Below are 27,365 nucleotides of genomic sequence, written 5' to 3'. Positions count from 1 at the left end.
GATTGGAAATTCATCAAAACACTAGAAATCATTTTGGTGACTCAGAGATTAAAAGGAATCTCAAAAATCATTGTAAATTTTTCAGTTTGATGTCAAAAATTTTTTTGGATTACATGAAAATTTAAACAAAATAAATACATGAAAACAGCATACAATCAGATACTGAGGGTACATTTTGTCAACTTAATTTGTTTACAAGAGGATGTTTCCCGGTCCCACCCATGTCCTCAGGTCTACACCTATACTAAAGATGAGTTTAAGTAGTTCTATCACCTGGCATGGACAGGGGTTACTAGATCAGGTGGACCACATCGCAAAAGCTCCAAAAGGCTAAAGATCCTCAGGTCATTCACCACCGGGTTAAAGAAGAAGAAAATCTTCTTCTTCTACTTCTTCATGGAACAGCCTCCATACAGTAGTTGGTAACACGTCCAATGTCTTCTCTGGATATTGAAGATTGTGAGCCACCCACTCAAAACTGATATGTTCTTGTGTGTGTGTATGTGTGTGTGTGTGTGTGTGTGTGTGTGTGTGTGTGTGTGTGCGTGTGCGTGTGTGCGCGTGTGTGTGTGTGTGTAATCTCAGCTTGTATTTTTTTAACCCTGCACTACACAACAAAGAATTTGTGAACCTGCACAGTTTCCACAGAGATTAAAGAAACAAATCAAATGGCTCTGAAATATGTTTGAAGATGCAACAAAGGGGAAATAAAAGTAATTGTATCCTTGCCATTAATGATTTAGTGTCTATCTAAAAAATAAATTCCTATCACAGCCAGTGAATATTTGGAAAACATTTGGCGAGTAAGGCACACACAAGTGCTGCATTTGGCTGTGATGGAGCCACATGACGCTCTGCTAGTAGCTCAGTGCTTTTTTTCTTCTCCAGAAGAGTCAGACGGGGATTCTGACATGAGCAGGGCTCATATAACAGATACAAGTGTCATCAATGGAAGGCAAAGCCATTTAATGTCCCATTGATACGATTCCACTCTGAGGTGAGATGGAGAGATTGATCTGAAGGTGACATGTAGCCTGACAGGAAGTGGGATAACAGATTTAGACAGTTTAGACAGGAAAACACTCTCTCTATTTCTTTCTCCCCCACCCAGCCTCGCTCAGGTGAGAGTACTGTTCCCATGGCAACACAGCTGATTGCATGAAATTGACTGTGGTTGTGGGTGCCATAGCAACACATTACAATGCATTATACTGGCTTTCAGAGTCTCCGTGTGTTGCTTTTTTTTTTTTTTTTTGTGCATTCCACTCCTGCCGATGAGATGTTGCACCTCACTGTGTAACCTCTTTCACATTTTTGTCTTTATCATTTTTTGTGTATATTCAATAAATAAATAATTTTTATGTAACATAATTTCTTATGTTCATTTTTCCATACATATTTCCATTCATAAAACCTGAACTTCATTTGACTTGAATTGATTTGATTTTTAATAAATGTCTGGTGACACACACACGCACACACACAAACTCACACACACACACACACACACACACACACACAGACACGCTCACACACAGACCATAAAGGTCACATGGAGTGGTATTCCAGCGAAACAGTGACAAGTTGGGACTACTCAGCCTCGATTTGTTTTGTTCGCTATTGAAACCAAAATGATGTTTAGAGGCTAATCCCTTGTTCCACATGCATTACATCACCTCTAACATGCTGGCCAACCAGTGTTCAGAAATTGGAATTTCATGGAAGCTTGAGTCATGTTGACTTCTCAACGCATGCAGCCTACTTAGGTGTGTGTATGCGTGCGTGCCTGCGTGCGTGTGTGTGTGAGAGAGAAAGAGAGAGAGAGAGAGAGAGAGAGTGAGGTTGAATATAAGTATTGCTGAAGACATTACAGATGGTACTGAATGTTCTAGTGGGAGGTTTGTGCGATAAAACCTGGAATAAGTTTCAGGCCCATTGCTCATCTGTCGCCTGACACTATTTTTTTTATTTTTTTTTCCATGAGAAGATTTATTGTCTTTTCTTCACACTATTGTTCTGGTTGGAGACATCATCTCCTTTAAAAAGTCTGCGCACACACGGTTAGCCCCTCACTCCTTACATTCAGACAAAATATTTATTTCTCCAAGGGATTGTTTCAGAGGCAGAGTGTCTCCATGGCGACGGCAGCCCACAGATCAGGACGAGGAGCAGTGCGGAAAGGAGGCGGCGAGAGAGAGCGTTAATTCCAGTTTACGTGCCACTGCTATACACTTGTTGACACGTATATGATGATGTGTGTTCACACAGGTGGTTAACTTAATACACTCTAAGCTCCTTCATCTCTTCAGTTTGTACTTAAAGGTTCATTTATAAAAATTGTAGTTTTATGCAGGCTCTCTCTCCACCCAACCCTCCTAATAATTTAATCTAAGAGTTATAGTACAGTGCAACGTGCAGTACACTGGTACTGCATGTTGCATCGTTACACGTAATACTGCACTTTTCAGTAATTAACTACATTTACTATGAAAGGTGTTCCTTTCATGGGTTTTTATTTGAATCTGCACTTTGCTCGTTGGCTTACAATCTTTCAGCCTATTATTTTGTTTCAGTGTCAAAGCTCTCAGGAAGTTTCCAGGTTCAGCAGAAAAGCCTTTATTTCTTCAGTGTTCACTACCAGCTCTGCAGCAAACAGCAAACACAGCTGGTGTTCTGCTGAATGTAGTGGAACATTTAGCACTTCACGTCAGATTACATATTTTAGGAGTTCATAGACACCAGAAACAGAGCTGAAGAATGTGTTAGACTTGATTTCCACCGGATCACCAGAAAAGTTATTACAATAAAAAAATAATGTGAGACTTCCAGGTGAGAATACAAGGAGGTGTTTGAGAAAGTTCAGCTACAAAATTTGTGTGATTGTGTTCTATACTTTTTTTTTCTTTTTAAAAAATACAGATTCCTTAAAGGTCAAAGCAACAATTAATACTCTCGTAAAGATCCGTCTCCCATCTGGATCAGTCTAAATTCAGGTCATAATGAAGCCAGTCTGCAGTTGTCAAATGCACCAGCATTATTTTTATTACACAATTCTAGTGGTTCAGTGGACAGCGCTGTTGCCTCACAGCAAGAAAGACCGGGGTTCAGATCAAATGTAATTGCATTTGAGTCTCTGTGACTCTAAATTGCCCACAGGCATGAATGTGCTGCACTGAAGGTGGGAGTGGCCGCGGGTAGTCAGTGAAGTGACAACATCTGTGTTCGTCAGCAGCGCTGCTAACATCTGGGTGCTGCGTTCCAGGGCTCCTTTTAAAACTGTGTTGCTGCACCATCCAGCATGACACACATACACTACTTCACTCACGCACCCACTATACTGATTATTGATTCCGTATGCCATTATTAGTCTAAGACTCTTTTGCTACTTTTATAAATGAATAAATAAATTTACAAAGTGACTGTTGTATGCATCACTCTTTTTTATGGTTTGCGGTTTTATGGTTTGCGACTGGTAATTTATGTGTTTTCATGGCCCTGCGATAACCTGGCAACTTGAATAAGGTGTTGCTGTGAAATATCAGGTGGGATAGGCTTCACCCCATGCCCCCGTGGCACTAAAGATAATATGTTTTTCAGAAAATGAATGTACAGTATATCCATTATGAATAACTACACAGGAGTTGAAGTATAAAGTTTAAACAGACACATGTTCATATTTATTAACTATGAGTTTTTGATTCTCAGGTACCTCATGAATGTGACATTTGAAGGCCGAAACCTCTCTTTTAGTGAGGAGGGTCACCAGATGTTCCCCAAACTGGTCATCATTCTTCTAGACAAGGACAGACAGTGGGACAGGGTAAATATCTTCTCGCCTTTTCTTCTAATGTCTTCCCATTTCTTCATCCCATTCCTGCCTTTCCCGCTGTCTCTGATCTGTGCGCTGCCGTTTCATCCGGTTTTGTAATTCTCCCCTTCTGTGATGTGCCTGGCACTTATCGACTTTCTTTTGAAGTACGTGTCACAGTTGCCTATGTGTCACACAGCTCTCCTCCCAAACATGCATGCAGGTTGGCAAGTGGGAGAGGGGTTCTTTGACAATGAGGTACCATGTGTGGCCTCGATTTGAGCTGTACTCTGGAGCAGAGGAGAGAGATGACCATCTTTCCATCGTGACTTTGGAGGAGGCGCCATTTGTTATTGTGGAGGACGTGGACCCGCTCAGTGGCACCTGCATGAGGAACACTGTACCTTGCCGCAAACAGCTCAAACTCAGGTGAAAATTTTAATTTCTGCATCAGATTTTATTTCTTTTCTCCCTTATGACATCATTTTTCCCTCCCAAGAGTAAGAAATGTAATTGGAGTTGCTGTGTGAATACAGGAAGATTATTGTAAAGTGCTAAAAATAGATTTCAATGAAGACATATTGATTAGTATGTCAAAAAAATTGAAAAAGCATTTGTAACATCAGCAGTGGTTGTAAAAAAAAAAAGAAAACAAGAACCAACTGTTTTTGTAGAGCAGCAGACGTTAAACAATATAATGAAACATGCAAACTCTTATTAATTCTTATCAATTTTCGTTAGATTTTTTGGTTTTGGATCAATGTTTATATAATTTTCCTACACCATAATGTAGTGATTCTCTTTTATGCATTTGCTAGCTTGATGTCATGTGATTGGCTCAACTCGCCAATCACATTCTCTCTCTCTCTCTCTCTCTCTCTCTCTCTCTCTCTCTCTCTCTCTCTCTCTCTCTCTCTCTCTCTCTCTCTCTCTCTCTCTTCTCTCTCTCTCACTCTCTCTCTCCCGACTTCTCACTCTGACCCTAGCTATCCATTTTTCTTACTATGTGATAATGAATTTTTTTCAATGGCCTTTTTTTATCATCGTTGACCTACCTGAAGTCTCCTGAGGGTGTGCTGTGTGCTATGGCTCAGTGGTTTATTTATTGACTGATCTCTCATACTGTTTCATATTCCCGTTTTTTCCTTCCCTCTGCCTTTCTGTCAGTCTCATCCTAATCCTCACATACAACAGTTTAGTAATAGGCGACACAATGCCATGGAGAATATGCAGGATTTCTCTCCATCCAAAAATACTCCATGAGCCACATGAACTGAGCTACAAGGAGTTGAATTCATATGCATCATAAATGTGTGGGTGCAGCCTTAGTGCATGAGGGATAGATCTCTTTGTTCTCCTTATTCTATTATCAGCACTGCTTTATCTGCTGACTAGGTCCTTCATTTAATGATTTATGTTAAAGAAATTTTCATCCACCCCGACTCTCAAGATGATGTCTTGTTTTATATGGAAAATATTTAAAATACATTTACAAGACATATACGATTATTTTCATACAGTATATATAATAAAGAACAAAAGCATTTCAGACAAAAGAGCTAACAGGAACTGTTTGATGTTAATTGGTTATCAAATAAAATTTCTGTTGAATAAATCTAATCCCAGGTGGTATCTGAGCATCTGAGTACTTTCAATCGTTAATCAACAACCTGCTGGAGTACTTAGCTGGAAGGAAACCCTGCATGGAATCCTCACATGACACTTCATTTCTTTTGATTATATTTTATTTAATCTCAGTTGCAGTTCTCTTTCTTATTCTGCAAAATGTATATTCCTGAAACCTGTACCTGAAAACAAATTAATTAAAAAGCTTTCTCCTTTTCCTCTATTTGACCTTCCTCTTCATCCCACCTTCCAGCAATCAGACAGGTGATTCAGGGATTTACATCAAGCGTTGCTGCAAAGGTTTCTGTATTGATATCCTGAAGAAGATTGCCAAGACGGTTAAGTTCACTTATGACCTCTATCTGGTCACCAATGGCAAGCATGGCAAAAAGGTTAATGGAACATGGAACGGCATGGTTGGAGAGGTGAGCTGTTTATTTCTCATTGTTGAGGAGTAACTGGTTTCCCTCATCTGTAATGGACAGATGGTTATTTTTTTCTACAGAATAAGAATGATGGATGTAGATCTGATGAGCCTGGTCCGGTATCAGAATTTTTAATTAGCATTGTATTAACTGTATACAACCAGAGTGACAGTTTTGATCATTGTCATACTGCTGGCACAACGCATGGATTTCACAGTTGGTAGAAAACTGTGGCAGAATGATGGAGAGTGCCATAAAAACATTATTGTACCAGCAGAGTTGCCAACATAGGAGAATAAATAAATATTAAAGTCTTTATATTCATCCAGAACCAGGAAAATACACCATTGAAATCAGTATTACCACTGCTATGTTTATTAACCATTGAAGTAGGTGGTTTGCAAAGGACACAGATTCATTCAAGGAGCAGGAATTCAAATTATAATCTGTTATTTTGTAGGGCAATGTGTTTTTACCAAGCATATATTTCTCCCATTGCATTTGTAGCTAGACAGAACACAGTAACACTGGTATTTGGGGGATTTCTGGATGAGATCACACTGATCGTCCGTGGCAGCATAAAAACATGTCCTGAGGGTATAGAAATAAAAAAAAATGCCAATGGTCCTGATTAAATTCAATTTTTCTGTTGACCTTTCTTTATAAGAAAAGTGCAGAAGAAATAATTTTTCATTTTAATTATCAATCACGCAAATTAGAAAATGTGTACGTTAATATTTATACCAATGCTACCACAAAAGAGAAAGGGATATTCATTAGAATTTATATTTATGATAGGGCTAATAATGTTACCTGAGTATACCTTCTGAAGAGAAAGACCAAGTGCTTGGAAAAGCGACACAAAGAGGGAGAAGGCAGCCTCAGGGAAAGTCATGCTTCTTGCCTTTATACTGTATATTCCATATACAGCAAAGCACAGCATATGCTAATCCACCTCCTTTCACATGTCATACAATATTCAACTCTATTATTACCTAAAATATACAAATGAGCTAAGATGAGCGAGGTAATATAAAATTAAAGTATCTGTAATAAAATTCCTGAAATATATATATATAAGTTCAAAGCAAACCCATGCAAATGTGCAGTTCATGCATACATGAATGGATGCATTAGTCAATGGACCCCCTTACTTAAGTAAGCACCTAATTATTTACAGTAATTTGAATGGGGAGAGACAGAACAATGCATGCAGAAAGCAGAATGACTGACCAAAAGAGAGCAGGGAAAGAAACATGGGGGGAAGCAGTATGTAGGATTTTTGTTCACTCTGGTATAGATACCCATATTAATACTGTCTTTGCACTGTCAGAGCTTCATTTTTATTCATGGCCCAAGGCTGTAGAAACATAGGTCTAAATATACCTGAATACACTCCTAGGGAAGCTGGGTTGGTCGGCAGTCAAATACTGACCCACTGGAGTAATAATCCCCCTGCTTGAATGAAAATGATGTGTCAAATACTCAGCAACAATGGTGACTTGTGTATACACTGCAGCAATGACTTACTTTTAATCGTCCTCTAAAAATGATTGTTTTACAGTACAAATTAAATTTCCACGGGCAGCAGCTTCACCTTCGTAATGATGTGTTTCTTATTGTATTTTAGAATTAAGTGTGATTCAGTATCACAAGAAATAATGATTAATTAATTTATGTAATATTCATGTTACTCCATAATTATATTATATTATATTATATTATATTATATTATATTATATTATATTATATTATATTATATTATATTATATTATATTATATTATATTATATTACTTTGTGAGGTGTCGATTTTCCCTTGATCTCTCCTCTATACAGTTTATGGTGAATTAATTTAAATAATGATCTTAGTTTTAATGTTATGGATGTTTGTATCTTGAGGACCGCCTGTATCATTATTATACAGTAATCCACCGCTTGTTTGCACTTCAAGATGCACGTCTTCACTACATTGCAGATTATTAGTAGGTAGTCACGTGATACTGTACGCGCATGCTATTGGCTGAGAGCATCCGTGTGTGCGCTGTGTTCCGAGACTCTTGGAAAGCAGCGCACTTCCATGAAACACAGAAGTGATTTAAACAGTCGATAAGAGTGTGGGAAAAGGTAATACAGATATAAAGTGGTTTAATATCAGTATGGGGAGGGTTCATAAACGTTTCAATAAAAGTAAGTAATGAAATAGTTTGTCACTATATCGCGGAATTTCGCTTTTCTTTTGGTGGTCCTGGAATGCATTAACTGCGAGTAACGAGGGATTACTGTATATCATCTAAGCCCACTATACTTTTACATCCCATTTTCATCTGGTTTGTCTGACCAGGTGGTGTTGAAGAATGCACATATGGCGGTGGGTTCACTCACTATCAACGAGGAGAGGTCAGAGGTCATTGACTTCTCTGTGCCCTTCATTGAGACAGGGATCAGTGTAATGGTCTCTCGTAGTAATGGAACTGTCTCCCCCTCTGCCTTTCTGGGTGAGCATATGAACAGCTTATTCACTTAAACACACAAATAATCATGTTGATTTAAAATCAGGATGATTTTATAATTTTTTAATGTAGTTTAATCATCTTTCTCTCTCTTTCCTCCCACTTTATCCTCCTACCCACTCTCCTCTTTCATTCACCCATTCCCCCCTAAACCTCTGTGTGTTTTAGAGCCCTTCAGTGCTGACGTGTGGGTCATGATGTTTGTGATGCTGCTGATTGTGTCAGCCGTGGCAGTGTTTGTGTTTGAATACTTCAGCCCGGTGGGTTACAATCGCTGTCTGGCAGATGGGCGAGGTGAGAGATTGCATGCACATGCACATGCACTCACTCACACAGACACACACACACACACACACACACACACCCATACTTCATGTTCTGTTAAGGTTATTTTCAGTCTCATTTGCTTGAGTGAAGACAAGTTGCATTAACAGAGGTGAAGGGGAGGCGTACTGTACATCTCTGAAGAGGCTGCCTCATCATTTCATGAGACATCTATATGTTCAACACTGAGGTGGTACTGACCTGTAGAGGAAAATTACTTCTTAAAAACTTCCATGATACAAAAGTGAAACCACATTTGGAGACAGGCCTCCATGTGCTAAATTACTCATCTGAAAGAGTGAAACTGGAGTGCAGTGATATGCTCTGTTGTAGTACATATTTGTATCTACATTCATTTAAGCTCTTTTTCTAATGGAATGGATCATTGAAAAGAACCAGAGCAGTTATTCTAAGTATTCTTAGCATCGTTTGGTGAATAAAGACTCATATGTTCTCACATTAGTGTCTGTTTGTTGAAAATGTTACACAGCGTCTCTGCACCACAGCTAGGTTAAAAAAACAAAAAAAAAAGATGAATGCATTTCAGGAGATCTATTACCATACACAGGAAATATGTGTTAGATTTAAAGGAGTCTGACAGTATAGAACAATACTACCCCATTGAACCAAATTCAGTTCCCGCAGGCTGTTCAAATCGATTCGCTCATCAAAGTCAATGGTTCAGTTTCAGTCTTTTTTTCTTCAGGTTTTATACTCCAAGCTCTGTTTGACTCTGACGACTGTAATCTTGCTACAACGACAGTCATTCAGGATAAAGACAGAAAATAGTTATATAGTAGATATGTTCACAGTGGAAAAGAGTAACGGATGTTTGGTTTGAATTTATACTTCTTCCCTTATTGTTATCTGAATTTCTGTTGTCACAGTAGGAGTGTAGGGCATGTGTGGTTTAATCAGTAGGTTATGCAAGGCTGTTGTTCTATACTGCTGCTCCAGCTGTAGCATAATTGTAGCCTGCCGTGTGACCATTGAACCCCCTCCCCTCTCTGGTTTTGTCTCTTTGTCTCTGATGCAACAGAGCTACAGTAGTTAGTTTTCTCATGCTGCTACGTTGTCAAAGGTAGTTGGAGCATTGTTAGTCTGTATGAGCAGATTGTCGCGGCTGGAAGAGCAGATGTAGTCCTCACAGATCACCCTGTGATCACTGACAAACTAAAGGATGGGAATAATTTGGGAATCTTTGTCCCTGCCATCCATCAAGAACCTCTCACAATGGTAGTCATGAATAAATGCAGGTAAAATGAGGTAGTATTTCTGATCATTGAAACTTTTGCATCCTTTTTCATCATTCCTTGTGTCCCCTTCTCCCCCTTTCCTTCCCTCTTTTATGTTTCACCCCATTTCCCAGAGCCTGGCGGTCCCTCCTTCACCATTGGTAAGGCCATCTGGCTGCTTTGGGGTCTGGTTTTTAATAACTCCGTCCCCGTGCAGAATCCCAAAGGAACCACCAGTAAGATCATGGTGTCCGTGTGGGCCTTCTTTGCTGTGATCTTCCTGGCCTCCTATACTGCTAACTTGGCTGCCTTCATGATCCAGGAAGAGTACGTCGACCAGGTGTCTGGCCTGTCAGACAAAAAGGTGTGAATCTGAGGCTCTGCGTGGTATTTGTCGGTGTGTGAAAGTGATAAACATGAGGTTTTGAAAGCAGCATTCAGAGGAATTATTATAGGCTGCAACCAATGGATGTCAAATGATATGATTTAATGTAATTTAATGTAATTTTAATTATATTTTTAAGCAAAGAAGGAAGTTTTTGTTGTGTTTTCAATTGACTGACTTTTCTTTTCTTCAATGATTCCAAACCTGAATTACAAACACATAACAATTAAATGAGGTCAAGTATCCCATCATGTTTAACATGTGTTCATTTAAATAAACTTAAAATGCTAGTATGACATTAAAGGTATAATGTTAATATTGTGTTATATTGTGCATACTTATTGCCAAATCATCACTATTACATGTTTTTGGATGTATTTTTGTATATTTGGTAACTAGTTCATCTTGTCTCAATCCCAATGTCTTCAGGCTGGTGAAAGGAGTGCCCCCTACAGTCTACCTGCTGTAGCTGATTGTTTATCATTTTTGTGACAACAAATCTATTTAACATCAATTACTAATTCAATTTCTGTGTTTGTTTTCCCCATAAAAGCAAATTTATTTATAGATTGTAAATGAAATTATTCATAAGACTTTAGAATTAGCTGAACTAACTCTCTCGTTGCACCCTCTGGGATAGAAGTGGGATTCAATGTGTAGTTAATAACATGAGGAAAGTGCCCAAGCTGTTAAAAAGTAGATTTATGTTTCAAAATTATCAAATGACAGTCCAACTCCCAAAAGCTCATCTATTTTCAAACACACAAAAAAGAACAAAGGTTCTGATTTGACAAACTGAAAGCAGTGGTTATGTTACGTCAGGGGTGTCAAACTCATTTTCACCGAGGACCACATCGGCATAACGGCTGTCCTCAAAGGGCCAGATGTAACTTAAAAATTTAACTAAATGTAACTCAATGTAATGTAAAAAATGTAATGACTCCTTAATGTTAAATAACTGTTATTCATTACTTATTCAAATTACAAACACTACAGTTACATAGACAAAAATATGTTTGCTTGTTGCTCTAACATAAATCCTTTTAATTTGTCAGGTTATTAAACCCACAGAACTCCATCAATGGAGGATCAAACTATCCAAGTGAATGAAGAAAAATAGCATTAAACACAAGTTAGACATTAACTTTGTTCAAAACATTTTTGTAAAAAAAAGTTAAAATGGGCTGAATTACAGCATTGTGAACAATTACGTTTTTCTCAAAGCACACTTTTGACATTTATTTTTAGACACTCTCCATTTATGCTCTCGCGGGCCACATGAAATGATGTGGCAGGCCACATTTGGCCCCTGGGCCACATGTGCTTTTGAATAATGGTTAACTTAAGTGATTCAATACTTATTAATGTTATTTACTGAATGACTGTTTCCACAAATGCTGAAAATAACTAAAAATTAATGTTTGCTATTTTGCGTGTAAATTCAATAATGTGCAAAAAAAAACCCCATTTATAGCAACACTTGCAGCATCTGCTTTTTTTGGCCTGTTTTTTTTGTTTTTTGTTTCTTTGGGGGGGGTGGGGGTGGGGGGGTTGAGGTGGGGCAGGTATCACAAAGTGAATTTACATTGGTTTTTGCATCACCTTCAATTTTAGAGAATGTGATGAGCATCTGTTACTTAACTTTCTTGAAAAAGCAATGAGTTTCTAGTTCCTGCTCTGGGCTAATCACCAGTCACAGCATATGGTTTGACATCAATGGTACATCCTACAAATGAACTTGGTCTGCTTTACTTTATCTATTGAGCACCACTCGTACGTACTTTGTCAAATTTGAGCTTTCAAAAGCATAGCTCTATCCTCTTGCATAAAACGCAATAGTGCATTAAATTCTATTTGATGTGGCTCAGTGCCTTTTCCATGCTAATGAGCACTCTTCTGTCACTTTTTTTCTGTGTGGTTTCTTTTCCGGTGAACTGCCACTACAGTTCCAGAAGCCTAATGAATTCTCACCACCATTCCGGTTTGGCACAGTACCCAATGGGAGTACAGAGCGCAACATCCGAAACAACTACCGGGACATGCATACTTACATGACCAGCTTCCACCAGAAGAATGTAGATGAAGCACTGTACAGTCTGAAGACCGGGTGAGGAGGGGAGAGATGGAGGAGGAGGTGGGGGTTGGGGGGGTGGGGGTTGGAGAGACTAATGCAGAGATACGGGGAGGGAGATAAGATGTCTGATGGAAAAGAAAAAGGGACCGCGTTGTAAGTCTGTAAGGTCCTGCACTGATGCAACAGAGAGAAGAGATGTGCGAGGATTAGGGCGAAGGAGACAAAAAGATCATTCTGGGAGATGTGGGTGGGCAGCTGGTAGAGCTGTGTGTTTTTTGCTTTCTGCAGGTGCCAAGAATAGCTGTTTAGCTTATAGCTGCTGTAAAAGCTACCTAATATTTATCTTTTTGTCAAGTGTTCCTATCTACTGTTACTTAAGAAAGAAGAATGAAGCAATGATGCGTCTCTGGTGAGCGTTGGGCGTTTGAGTTGTTCACAAAGGACTGTAGTGACATGAGCTTGTCAACCCATATCTTTACCTGGGTAATAGTCAGGGTTATGTTAGAATAGAATAGAATAGAATAAATAGAATAGAATAGAATAGAATAGAATAGAATAGAATAGAATGTTTCTAATAAATGTTTCACTTGAGATGAGTGTTATTAAGATTCTGCTAAACTGTCATTGGCTCAATTAGATTATTAATTTCCAGCATTATTCATGATAACTTCTTGACACTGGAAACATCAGCTTGACAATTAGAAATTCAACACAAGGCCCAACTCACCTTTCAACCTCCTCGTGTGGCTTTCCTCAGCAGATGGAGTTGCTCAGTTGCCATGGAGATTTTTCAGCTAGAGGAAGATCACAACATGTGTTTGAAAGCAACAGAAACAATGTGGTGAATCTTTTACTGAGAGTGGTTTGTTTTATGAAATAGTCAGTATCGATGATTTCAGTTGAAAGTTAATGTTTTTCTGTAGTGGGGAATTTATATTTAGATATTAGCCAAAGTGTTGTTATCCTACTGACTCAATATAAAATGCCATTGAGAGCGCAAGAACAGACCAGAACATATAATATAGTTACTTAAAACAGCTCTTGAAACATATAGCTCAAAATACTTTTTTTTTAAAATTCTCACTCTAATTAACCTCATTCTTTCCATTAATTTTGTACAAGGTTATGCACACAAAATTCACATGTTGTGCATTGTGACAAGAATGATTGCAGTTACAAGAGGGTCGGTGCAGGATAAACGTGTTCTTTTAACGTGATTCTGTTTTATCACACTCTGTAGCAAATTGGATGCCTTCATCTATGACGCTGCTGTCTTAAACTACATGGCGGGTCGAGACGAGGGATGTAAGCTGGTCACCATCGGGAGTGGCAAAGTGTTCGCCTCCACTGGATACGGCATTGCAATCCAGAAAGACTCGGGCTGGAAACGAGCGGTGGATCTCGCCATCCTCATGCTGTTTGGAGATGGTGAGGGCTTAAGAAATAATGTTTTTATTTAAATAAAGAGGCTCTATTCAAATATAGCCAAGAGACAAGTATGTATGACCTAAATTATTCCTACTTTTAAGAGGTAACAACTATCACAGCAAAATCAGATGGATAAAGTATTAGTAAAAATATTATACTGTACCACAACTATACTTATCTAACCATCCATCCATTTTCTTGTAGATGAGACGACCATAAGCGTCTCGTCTCCAGATGCTTTTTTCCGCTTTGCGGATTGTGAGTCTGCTGGAGCCAATTCCAGCTGACTATAGACCTGTTGCCAGCAAATCTCGGAGCCACACAAAAGACAAACAACCACTCACGCAAATACTCACACCTACAGACAATTTAATATGATCAGTCTACCTAAACTGCATGTTCTTGGAGGTGGGAGGAAGCCGGATAACCTGGAGAGAACCCACGCAGTCGCAAGGAGAACATACAAGCTCCGCACAGAAAGGACTCAAACACAGAATATTCTTGCTGTGAGGCGACAGCGCTACACACTGCACCACCATGCCACTATACATATCTATATAACAATAGATGTAATATTTTTTCACCGATATTTGTAAGTCTTTAAGAAACAAAGCGCAACAGTTACACAGACACTGAGTTACACTCTCATCAGTGTAGTGAGATTGGAGACGTGGAGTTGTCGAGGTAGCTCTCAGCCGGCTGTGACTCAGAAGGTGTTCAGTCACTTCCAGCAGTCATTTAGACTGGATGAGGTGTGCTAAACCTGGTGATGCTCCAGTGGACAACAGTAGCCTGCAGCTGTTGCAGCCATAGAGGTGAACGTTTCAGGGTGTGAGGACACTGTGACAACTGTGAGTGGTTGTGACTAACATGTTACTCCAGTGTCACATGGATTTGTACATTCATGAGTACTGGAAATTTCTATCTAACAGAATCCTCAGATATGTATAATGTATTTTACATTGCTAACACTGCAGCATCCAAACAAGAAGAGTTAATTTTTTATTTGTCATTATCAGGAATTTAGTTTTAGAGCTTCCAATTATGCATCACATGCTCACATTTGCAATCTTCAATTTGCTTTTTGTAACACTTAGTCTAAGTATTTTATATTATGTTCACCACAATATAAGTAAATCCCTCCCTCAGCATAGTGTAAGGTATTTTGATTGCTGTTAATCTACCAACAATAGCAGGTAAAGAAACTGCAAACCTCAGCCTATGAAAAGTGCATAGATTATTAAAAACATAGCACCTCCATTGGCTGATGAGTGAGATGCAAGGAGTGCAGAGAAAACTGTGTTCATAAGCCGCCTTGTCTTTAAAAAAACATTACTGTCACAATGTGAAATCAGCTTAACAATTCAGTAAGATGGTGGCAGCACTGTATATCTCACAACAACGGCACATGACGTGATGATTTATGTAAGGAAAAGACTAGATCCTAGATGTGGGTCTCACTGGGATACAATTTACTGTGCTGCAAAGCAACAGTTTATTTGTTAGGGTTTTGTTTAGTGTCCCAGGTCATGTGTGTTTTGGGTAGTGACCAAAAAAGGCCAGCAGAATGTATGGAGTGACTATGAAAATGATAAATGCAGTGATCCCTGCAAGCCCAAAATTGAGCTGCTGCTAAATCATGATGAGAGTATTGAGCCCTCTTGAAGTGGTTTCTTTGCATGGTTAGGACACCAACAAGGCCCCTATGGCTGTTTTTGCATCAAGTAACACAGAAATTTCCCACTAGTATGGACAGAAAATGAAACAATAGACCCATGATATGCACAAAAACTTGCATCTCTTAACTGTGGTGGTAAGCTGTCTGCAATTTTTGACATTGGAGATATGGCCAAATTCCCATATTACATACACTTGAAAATACATCAACCATCCAATTTGTGATGCAGGTTTATTTTTATTAAATACATCAGTTTTGTATCACATTATAATGAATAAACTGTGATCCCAAAAACTTCTATCTTACTATCCACACCACCGACACCTCAAAACTTACCTCAACAAGCCCCTTCCTAGCTACTATATCCAGCTGTTTGGCAATTATCATCATTATGTTTACTTATTTTTATTTCTTATTTCTTTCCTGTGTAGCTCTTCACAGGTAGTCCTTAACCTACAAACACAATTGCTTCTGAGAGGCTGTTCATAAGCTGAATTTATTCAATTCCAATGTACAATTACCTTTTGATATCATATAAAGGCCATTACTACTCTAAATATGAAAGTATTTTGCAGGACACAATAACAGAACATAAAAAGAAAACACTATGAATTAAAACAAAGTATTACCATCATGTCAGTTCTAACTCTACTGAATGAATTTTATTCATCGGAAGGAGGTTGAGGTTGAGCCAAGCTTTAAGCTATCAGGTATTCAACCACACTTACATGAATGACGAGCTGATGTGCTTCCTGGTAATCAGGTGTCCAACACACCACTTTATGCTTTATTACAGTATTTTATTTCCAATAAGTTTCTCAGTTCAGCGTTCGGTGTTCAACGGTTAATGCTTCCGGGCAAAAACCTAACCCACCCAGCGTTGGTTCCTGCATCATTTAGCTCCAACAGGGGGACAATCCGTCAGTAATTTACTGAAAACCAAGAAATACCAGGTAGTTTGTGACGGTTTTCTCACAGGAAGCCTGTAGTCTACATTGCTTTCAACATAACTTTCAACCTGAGCCGAATTGTCAGCAATCTCATTGCTCATGAACATCCCCATGCACATAACTACAATGTGTGTTTGTTCCCTGCTCAGAAGTTCACAGAGATGTGGATAAGAGAAGGACGAAACACTGCAGATGACACGACAACAGGAAAGCCACATGAATTCTTACGTCAGACCAAACTGTTCACTTATATTTGCCTGGTTATTTTGACATGATGTGAAATCTTAATCTACGGGGTATTTAATGTTATTCTGCTCGGCGGGGGTTGTAACAGAAAGGGGAACTACAATAGTCGGACCTGGCTGCATGCAGTTGTTCGTATCTACCAATGTTCTAAAGTTGGATGTTTGTATCTTAAGGACTGGCTGTATTTTCTATCTTCGTCAACAGTTTGTTCACACTATTTTTTATTCATTGTTTTAGAGTTAAAGCCAAATTAAAATCTAAATCACTTTGGGGGTAAAATGGGTTTCTTTACCTGAGTGTAGGATTGCCACTGGAAGGTAGGTTAAATGATTTGATTTATTTGAAACTAAACATGCTGCAAAGTAGGAAATAAATACACATCTGATGAAACATGGTCTTGGTATTCTGTCCTATTACCAAGATCCAAAAGACCTGGAAGTTCCCACTTTTGACTGAAAATATAAGTGTGAAACTACTGGATGAGAGCTGTTTACAATATTTGTTGTTTACTGACTGTGACACAGTATGTGTCTAGGAGTCTACATGTTGGGTGAGATATTGAACCCCATTTTTCTCCCAATGGTTGTTACATCGGTATGTGAGGGATTCTATGAGTGATGATTTCTCTTGATTAATCAGAATCAGAATTCTTTATTGATCCCCAAAGGCGGATTGCTTTTCAATAGAGCTGTTCTATTTCAGAGCGTAAAGATGAAGTTACGATAAGAATTTTGAATTTTTAAAAAAAGAGGAAAGAATATTATGGATAAATAAAAGAATATTTATCCATAAAAGAGCAATATATAAACATATGCACAGATGTACAGACTTAATGCCCTCTTCGTTTTTTGTCTGACTGTCAATGTGAGACATTGTACAGTTTGATGGCCGCGGACAGGAAATATTTCTTTTCACAATCAGTAGTATATTTAGGAAGGGTCATCCTGCTACTGGTCATACTCCTTTATCCCATCAACGTTCTGGACAGTGGTGGTACTCAGTGTCCAAGATGGCCCTTAATTTGAACAATGTCCTCTTCAACACTGAAGTGAGTGAGTCTAACTTTACTCCAGCCCTGTGGAGTCGAAAGACCTCCGCCTCCTCATAAAAACAGACCACTTTGGCGATTTATTAGAGGGCATCCATTTGCTTCCCCCAGTCTAGTTTATTGTCAAAGCATACCCCCAAGTACTTGTAGTCCTTGACAATGTCCACATTGACCTCCTGAATGTGGACAGGGGTTACCTGTCCCTTCATCCTCCTCAAGTCCACCACCAGTTCCTTCATCTTGACCACGTTGAGTTGGAAGTGGTTTTCCCCATTCCACATGACAAAATTGTCCACAACTGTCCTGTTCTCAGTCTTGTCACCCTTACTGGTACATCCAACCACTGCTGTGTCATTTGAAAACTTCTGGAGAGGAAAGGTGTTGATGTCCATGGTGTAAAGGATGAGCAGAAAAGGAGAGAGAACAGTTCCATGTGAGGACCCAGTGTTCCAGACCACCCTGTCAGAGACACAGCATTGCAGGTGGACATACATTTGCCTGGAGGACAGTTCATCAACAATCCAGGATGATCAATCTGCATTGCTGTCAATGTCTCACCAAGAAGAGTTGGCCTAACGGTATTGACGGCACTGGAGAGATCAAAACATGATCCTCACAGTGCTCTCTGACTTTCCAGGTGACAGTAGACAAAGTTTAGCAGGTAGATGATGACATCCTCTACTCAAACATGGGGCTGGTAGGCAAATTGCCAATGGCCCAAATGTGGTTGGACCAGGGGTTGGAGATGCGCCAGGGTGAGTCTTTCAAGGGGCTTCATTAGGTGGGAGGTCAGTGCCACAGGTCTGTAATCCCTTCCTCCACTTAAAAATGGTGTCATAGGTACAAGGACTAGGCAAGATCTTCCACATCATGTTGAAGAGGTGCTGTAGTATCCCGCACAGCTGAAAGGCACAGGCTTTATCCCTCTGGGGCTCATCCCATCTGGGCCAGCAGTCTTCCCACATTGGAGTTATCTCAGTTCTTTCCTCACCTCATCTGCTTTGATGTTAATAGTCTCAGTAGCCTTGACATCAGGATGAGGCACAGGAGTACTGGAGGTACAAATAGGAGTACTAATTACATGAAGACCCAGATCAGCAAGCGATGAGGTCATCACTTTGTCCAGTCTGCTAAAGCAGCAGTTCCCAACCTTTTATGAGCTACAGACCGGTTTCATCTAAGACAAGATTTTCATCTAAGACAATATTTTCACGGACTGGTCTTCATTTGCTCGATAATCGTTAATATTCCCAGGGCAGCTGTAGTCAAATAATAAATGATTCGCAGTGGTTTTATGTCAAATGTAGACATCAGCAGACAATAAGCAACATTTTTTTCATAAATTGATAATCAGCATCTCTGTAAACAAAAAAATTGTAAGAAATAATTTTATTAAAAACTCAATTCAAGTGACTGCACTGATGAGGTTTACTTTGAAATATAGCGACTTACAATCAGTGCATTCAACGTGGGAGAAATACTGATCATTTCCAGTAAAAGGGTAAACAAGTCAATCAAATAATAATAATTACAATAATGATAATTAGTGGTTGTGGAACGCTGATCTAGGGATAACAGGAGGCAATGACACCTGTAGTGTGTTCCGGACGTCTGGTCTACTCCGCGGTTCGGTTTTCTCTACGGTCACTGCAGAAAATCCTGCTTCACAAATACAGGAAGTTGGAAATGGAAGCAGGGTTTTTGATACTTTTTGGGCGATCTCAGGATAATCTGCATTGACTTTAATACAGAACACTGGCGCAATTGTGGGCTCTTAATTGTGTGGGCTGATAACCTGTCACGTGACCGAGACCTGTCAAGCAGGACAGACGCACGCATCATTTCACACAGGCGTCACTTTTCAAAATAAAACATCTTTCAGACTCTGAAATGAATGAAACGGAAATAATGTAAATTATTTTTTCATTCTGTGTAGCCCGGTACCAAATGACACACGGACCGGTACCTGTCCGCAGCCCAGGGGTTTGTGTTAAAGGACAGATTAATTTTGTTGGCCCAGTCAACTGTGCTTTCAACTTCTTTGTCGACACAGTAACCAGCGATTGCCCTCATGCTATTCCACACCTCCCTAGTTTGCTGGAGCTTCTTCTCCAGCTTCTTCCCGTACTCCTGCTTAGCCTTTCTGATCTTAGTCTTGAGGTGTGCCTGGATGGTTCTCAATTCCTTCATGTTCCCAGCTCTAAAAACCCTTTTCTTATCATTCAAAATGGCTTTAATGTCCTTTGTTACAAGGGTTAGTTGTTCGGATAACATTGAAAAGTCTGACCTGGAAGAGTGGAGTTAACACAGAAGTTGATATAGGCTGTTATTTATTCTGCAAGCCTGTCAATGCCCCCCCCCCCCCCCCTCCATGTAGCTGAGAGAGTGTCTGCCAGTCCATCACCTCAAAAAAGTCTTTAAGTGCCTCATATGCCTCATCTGTCCATCTCCTCAAGGTGGTAGTGTTATCCAGCTGCCTCTTCAAAAGGGGTTTAACAGTGTGAGGCTGTGGTCTGACCTACCCAGCGGGGTGGTGAGGGGGGTTCAGCTTTATGCTTCCTTAGCATTTGCATTCAGTAGGTCATGGGGGGGGGGGGTTTGTACAACAATCTGATCGCTGAAGGGATATTGAGAGCGCACTCTAGTTAGTAATTCTTCAAACACATGCATACATGTTAGTGTGTACAGGTGTCAGTAGCACAAGCACACACGGGGGTGCGAGGGGGGGGGGCTGTACACATGCAGGGGAGGTAGAGTGGCGTGCAGCTCCTACATGGTGCGCCCCAAATGAGCAACTTGTAAAGGGGGACTGCTCCTTGCTCAAGGGCGCCTCGGCAGTGCTCCGGAGGCGAGCTGACACCTCCCACTGTCAGCTCACGCTCCAGTTGTTCTTGGGCGGGAGCGGGAATCAAACTGTCAACCTTGGGAACATTCAATGGCCCGCTCTGCCGCTCGCTCTACCAGTGAGCCACTGCCGCACCGATTTCTTTGTTTTCTTTTTTTATATTTTAGTTTTCCCTTCTCTGGTAGAACAATTCAAATACTTTGTAAAGTCCGCAAGCAATTTTTCCACTGATATGCTTAAGGTCCCCCGAGATTATGATGGCTACGTTTGGATGATGCAAAAACGCACATCAGTGGAACAAATGAGGTCACATGCTGATGTAGGGTTAACGGATGGGGGGATGTACATAGCCTCCATCAGAAAATGAGAGAACTCATGCAGCAGATAATGAAGACGGAGCCCAACAGCTAACAGTTCAATGTCCAGATAACAGATGCTCACTTTTGTGCTGATGTGAGCAAGATGGCACCAGCTTTTGTTCACAAGAATGGCAAGGTCCACTTCCACCTTTCTCCTTACAGTTCTCAGTACCATCCTTGTCGGCACTAGCAGTCTGGAAGCCCTCAATGTCTTCACATAACCACATTTCACTGAAGACAATCAAGCTGCATTCCCGATACTCTAACTCTGCACAAGTCAGAAATATGAGAAACATGTAGTAATTAAGTAATGAAGTCAGAAAAAAATGTAAAAACGAGCAGAGAACTGTAACAGCCTGCAGACACGTTGAAACATACGTGCTGAAATCAATTACTAGGGTGGATTCCTGCCGCCAGCGTATGAATGTGTGCAAGAATGGATACATTTTGAATCATACTTCAAGAAGTCCAGTCAAGTCATTTTCTTATTAATTTTTCATCATTGTCCATTACTCCCATGATGTTACAACATCTTGTTTTTTTTAGAAGGATTGTGTTGTATGGGGAACAGGAATCTGGACTGTAAAATTAAATATTGTATCACCATCCTTGTGAATGTGAATCTTTGCTTTTGGCAATGCACATTCATCTCCAGTAGCATCCTACCTGCAGAGATAGCATAAGTCTTATGTTGCTCACCACCTGTCAGATCATATATCTTCCAGAATGTTGGCACACACTCACACACACAGTTGCCTTCAGTGTGCTATCACTTTCCATCCCAGCGTGTTGGATGGATGGGTTAATGCAAAGAACAACTTTCACCTCAAATCAGATCTCCAGGAGCCAAATTGACTCAGATGGCGTTATTGTCTGCTGAGTGAGTGCTCTGTCAGATGGGTACATGTGGCCAACAAATCAGACATTAGCTTTCATTACTTCATGTAGACTAGCTGTCAGCACACATACGTACATTAGTCCAGGTTAAGAGATCAAACCCACAGATGTTTGGTCATATTTGTCATGTCCTCCTAAGAATACAGAGATGAACAGGATGAATATAATATGTGCCTGGGGAGGGGATCAGTGACAGACTACGTTACGAAAACTGAGTCCTGACAGATACATGATCAAGAGGAATGTGGAGGAGGTCAACTATAGGAGAGATGGTGCATATGGGTTAAAAGCGAGAGAATAAAAATAATAATATAGATTTCAATTACTGGTAGACTATAAAATCTACTTAATGATCCAGTTACATTTTCTATTTAAGTCCTGTTGTGATTAAATAGTGTCCATATAGTTTGGTCGATAACAGTGCACACAGATTGAAAATCAGTAAGAGGGCATCCAGGGAAATATTTACCCAATTTAAGTCAATGTCATTGAAATGTGGAGGTTGATAACAGGAATCAATTGTAGCAATTTCAAACTGGTTCTTTATGCGAATCATTGCTGCTCTGGAGATGTTCAGGGGAATATTCGGAAATCCATAGGAATTAAAAAGCAACAGCACTCTAGCGTTCTGTGATTGTGTTTCTTTTCCTTTTTTTGATGTGCAAATGTGAGGGGGGTCTTGCATTACTTTAATACCACATGATAAATAAAAAAATTGACAGCAAAATCTTCACTTTTCATTGGAAATGTAAATGGAACTAAAAAAAAGTAACAATGACTCAATGAAAGCAGCTCAATTGAGTTATTGTTTCTGTCCTTTAAATTACAGCAATGTTTCCTGTTTCTCTATGAGGGCTTAGGTAGTGTAAAGCCTGAAATTAGTGGGAAATAGTAACTTGGTTCTAAAGCTAGTACCTCTAACTACATTAAATTCACACTCCATTAAGCATTTGTTGTACTCCATCTGTACAGTCATGGTTTTAGAAGTAATGTTTTTGTTGAAGAACAAGAAGTAAAGAAGAATGAAACAAACTGTGCTTTAGCTGACGCTGTTTGTCAGAAACTCCCATTAAAATAGTTCGTTAGTTGGTTAGTTGGTTAGTTAGTTAGTTAGTTAGTTGTTTAGTGGATAGCAGATTATCTGAAATTCTTTGGGTGGCTTTTATTGATGTACAGGTGGTACCTGCAATGGGGAGGGAAGCGGCTATTAGATTTTGATGATGATAATGATGATGGATGACAATCAAGAAGGGGATTCAGGAAATATTATGCACTATAGCATTGACAAAGTTGTGTGAGTTGTGTGAAAGTCTTATTTACAACGACTTAAGACAGACAGATATACACAAAATAGCATTATACAAGCATTGGTAAAATACATACCCTCTTGTCCCCCTCAGACACACACAAAGATGAACCAGGGGTACGGATCAAACAAATCTCTGTGGACATGTCCTTCCCCTCGTATTGGTGCTCCAGGGATGTGATTTTGAGGGAGGCACATTTTACGACGGAAACACTCATCACATGGCTACAAACACTTCCTCCCTAAGGACTATCAAATCCCAGCAGGCAGTTGTGTTTTCTCCACTACAGGGAAGGGATATCTTTGCATAAGCAATTCTTAATGAGGAAGATCCTCACAAGGACATCCAGTCAAATTAATGTAACGTGACGTTTGTTACACATCCATGAGTCCTGAACTGTTTTTGGCATCAACTCACCGTCAAAGTAATGCATATTCTCCATTTTTTATTTACTCTTACATGTTCATACGTCGTTTAACTCATCCAAGTATGCAGTTCACACAAACAGTAACGCTAATCCATGGATACAGTAACCTGTGTTTAACCCTCTTCTTCCTTTAGGTGAGATGGAGGAGTTGGAGGCCCTGTGGCTGACGGGCATCTGCCATAATGAGAAGAATGAGGTGATGAGCAGCCAACTGGATGTGGACAACATGGCGGGGGTTTTCTACATGCTTGGAGCTGCCATGGTTCTGTCATTAATCACCTTCATCTGTGAACATTTATTCTACTGGCAGTTGCGCTTCTGCTTCATGGGCGTCTGCTCCGGACAACCCGGGTTCACCTACTCCATTAGCAGAGTGAGTGCAATGTGTTTTATTTTAGGTCTGACCTTTGTCCTCCTGACAGAAGGATCATAGCAGTGGTTGCATTAAACCCCACTGGCTGTAGTTGAGGTGTAATGAGTCAGCCAGGGGTATATGATGACTCATCTGATTTACCTATGTGTTTTTTTCATTCCAGGCACCATTAAAAAGCAAAAAACAAATCAAAATCATCCTGTGTTACACAAAGATTTTCACCTATCTTCATTCAACTTTTAGATTGATATTTTTTAATAGATTGGGCAGCACGGTGGCGCAGTGGGTAGCGCTGTTGCCGCACAACGCGGCGGGTCCAGGTTCGAGTCCCGCTCTGTGCGGAGTTTGCATATTCTCCCCGTGTCTGCGTTGGTTCTCTCCGGGTTCCCCAGCTTCCTCCCACCTCCAAAAACATGCGCTTCAGGTTTATTGGCCGGTGGTTGTCCATCTTTGTGTATCCCCTGCCTCACGCCCTATGCCAGCTGGGTTAGGCTCCAGCTCCCCGTGAATCGCTGCGGCGGATAAAGCGGAACAAAATAGTGGATGGATGGATTTTTTAATAGAATGAAAAGAATAGAAATATTTTGCATGTAAGATTTATGGTGTTTGTGATTTGGCTGTAATACAGATGTCTCCTGTTAAACATCGTAAAATATAACAGCTCTTCAAAAAACATTAAAGCTGTATTCACACCTGACCTGACAATGTACAAGTGAGGGACTGAGGCGCCGTCCACATGTAGCCGGGTATTTTTGAAAAACGCATCTTTTGTCACTTCGCATAGAAACAAATTGCGTCCACAGAGATTTCAAAAAAATCTCCATCCATACATAACCGCATAAGTGCAATGATCAACATGTTTATAAGCAAAACAACTCCGTAACAATTCCGTTAATGACAGAAGTGAGGGTCAGGAAATTCACACCGTTCCTTCTGGGGGACGACCTCCATCACAGAGTTCTCCCACCAGCAGGCAAAAAAAGCCAACTTTTGTCTGGGCTCGATGTGCAGCAGCAGCACGTGGGCTTGAAACAACAAGATGGCTAAAAACGTCTGGATAATTGTTGCCGCCAACACAGTTTTAATGACGTCCATTGTCTGTATGTGTAAACACTGGTCCCGCACACACACAACGTCACAGCAGTTATTGTCTCAGGGAGCTCACCCGGACAGAAAAAGCTTCAGTTACAGCGTCCACACAACAACGCATACCCGGCGTTTTCACAATGCTTCTCTTCGGCCGGCGTAAACTTCCATTTTTGTCCTGAATGTCTCGTTGTCATGTGGATGAAAGGCCTAACATATATTTTACTTTTTCTGTTTGTTTTGTTTTTCTGAATGCTGCTGAAACATTTAAATGTCCCAGTTTGTGATCAATAAAGTGCATCTTATCTTATCTTATCTTATCTTATCTTATCTTATCTTATCTTATCTTGATGAACCAAGAAAACAAGAGAAAAAAGGTGGCAGTTGTGGACCAGAAAGTAGCAAAGATTAGTCAGGATGAAGTGAGGAGGACATTGAAGAGGATGAAGAGTGGATAGGCAGTCGGTCCTGATGATATACCTGTGGAGGTTTGGAAGTGTCTAGGAGAGGTGGCAGTGGAGTTTCTGACTGGGTTGTTCAACAGCATCTTAGATAGTGAGAAGATGCCTGAGGAATGGAGAAGTGTGCTGGTGCCCATTTTTAAGAACAAGGGAGATGTGCATATTGCGGCAACTACAGAGGAATAAAGCTGATGAGCCATACAATGAAGTTATGGGAAAGAGTTGTGGAAGCTAGACTAAGGGCAGAAGTGAGCATTTGTGAGCAGCCGTATGGTTTCTTGCCAAGAAAGAGGACTGCAGATGCAGTATTTGCTTTGAGGATGTTGATGGAGAAGTACAGAGAAGGCCAGAGGGAGCTGCATTGTATTTTTGTAGACCTGGAGAGTACTACAGATGCAGTATTTGCATTGTGTCTTGTAGATCTGGAGAAAGCTTCTCTGCCACTGGAGTGGCAGAGAAGTATGTTAGAGCGGTGCAGGACATGTATGAAGACTGTAAGACAGTGGTGAGGTGTGCTGTAGGTGTGACAGAGGGGTACAAGGTGGAGGTGGGACTGCATCAGGGATCAGCTCTGAGCCCCTTCTTGTTGCTATGGTGATGGATAGGCTGACAGACTAGGTTAGACAGGAACCTCCTATGATGTTTGCAGATGACATTGTGATCTGTAGTGAGAGCAGGGAACAGGTGGAGGAGAAGCTAGAGAGGTGGAGGTTTGTCCTGGAAAGGAGAGGAATGAAGGTTAGCCGCAGTAAGACAGAGTACATGTGTGTGAATGAGAGGGACCCAAGTGGAAGAATGAGGTTACAGGGAGAAGAGATCAAGAAGGTGGAGGATTTTAAGTACTTAGGGTCAACAGTCCAGAGCAATGGAGAGTGTGGAAAAGAGGTGAAGAAGCGTGTCCAGGCAGGATGGAACGGGGGGAGGAAAGTGTCAGGTGTGATGTGTGATAGAAGAGTTTCAGCTAAAATGAAAGGAAAGGTGTACAAAACTGTGTTGAGACCAGCGATGATGTTTGGTCTAGAGACAGTGTCACTGAGGAAAAGACAGGAGAGAGAGCTGGAGGTAGCAGAGATGAAGATGCTGAGGTTCTCTCTGGGAGTGACCAGGAAGGATAGGATCAGGAATGAGTACATCAGAGGGACAGCACATGTTAGAGGTTTTGGAGATAAAGTCAGAGAGGCCAGACTGAGATGGTTTGGACATGTCCAGAGAAGAGATAGTGAATATATTGGTAGAAGGATGCTGAGTTTTGAACTGCCAGGCAGGAGGCCTAGAAGAAGACCAAAGAGGAGGTTTATGGAGGTAGTGAAAGAGGACATGAAGGTTGTTGGTGTGAGAGAAGAGGATGCAGAAGACAGGGTTAGATAGAGGCAACTGATTCGCTGTGGCAACCCCTGAAGGGAAAAGCCGAAAGGAAAAGAAGAAGATCTTATCTTATCTTATCTTGTCTTATCTTATCTTATTTGCATACTGTTAGCTTTTAACAAAATATAAAGGGCCTGTTGCATGTAGAGTGTCAGTGTTATTGTCTGTGTTCTTGTGACTTTGTCCAGGTTGTCAACACGTCAGACCAGCCTGAGAAAATTTATAGCAAATCTGGCCTTAAGCACTTTTGAAACACACACAGAATACATTTTGCTTTATTGAGTTGACAGCAATTTCCCTCCGGAGCTTTTTTTACTATTTTTTTTTAGGTTTTTATGTAAAATGTAAGACTGGTAGATTCATGATTCCCTAAGCTTTAATGTGGTATTCATTTTGAATGAATAAACATTTCACAAATGATTTAATACTGGCAAAACTATTGTATAAGGTTTAAAAATGTGCAGTTTATATATAGTATATATTTCAATGCCTGATTTAATACTGGCA

General features: G+C 40.2%; 1 protein-coding gene across 1 annotated transcript in view; it reads left to right on the top strand.

Moving 5' to 3' along the window:
- grin2bb (glutamate receptor, ionotropic, N-methyl D-aspartate 2B, genome duplicate b) overlaps positions 1-27,365 on the top strand; it is a 65,316-nt gene that overhangs the window by 33,850 nt on the left and 4,101 nt on the right. Inside the window, exons 5-13 of the mRNA XM_068321728.1 lie at positions 3,706-3,820; positions 4,032-4,237; positions 5,688-5,859; positions 8,202-8,355; positions 8,539-8,664; positions 10,064-10,293; positions 12,261-12,421; positions 13,629-13,816; positions 23,708-23,946. Of these exons, the coding sequence (XP_068177829.1) occupies positions 3,706-3,820; positions 4,032-4,237; positions 5,688-5,859; positions 8,202-8,355; positions 8,539-8,664; positions 10,064-10,293; positions 12,261-12,421; positions 13,629-13,816; positions 23,708-23,946 (1,591 nt within the window). The remainder of the gene's footprint in view (positions 1-3,705; positions 3,821-4,031; positions 4,238-5,687; positions 5,860-8,201; positions 8,356-8,538; positions 8,665-10,063; positions 10,294-12,260; positions 12,422-13,628; positions 13,817-23,707; positions 23,947-27,365) is intronic.

This window comes from Antennarius striatus, chromosome 8, assembly GCF_040054535.1.
Source record: "Antennarius striatus isolate MH-2024 chromosome 8, ASM4005453v1, whole genome shotgun sequence".
Lineage (NCBI taxonomy): Eukaryota > Metazoa > Chordata > Actinopteri > Lophiiformes > Antennariidae > Antennarius > Antennarius striatus.
The sequence above is the reverse complement of the archived record's forward strand: the minus strand, read 5'-3'. Positions and strand labels throughout refer to the sequence as shown.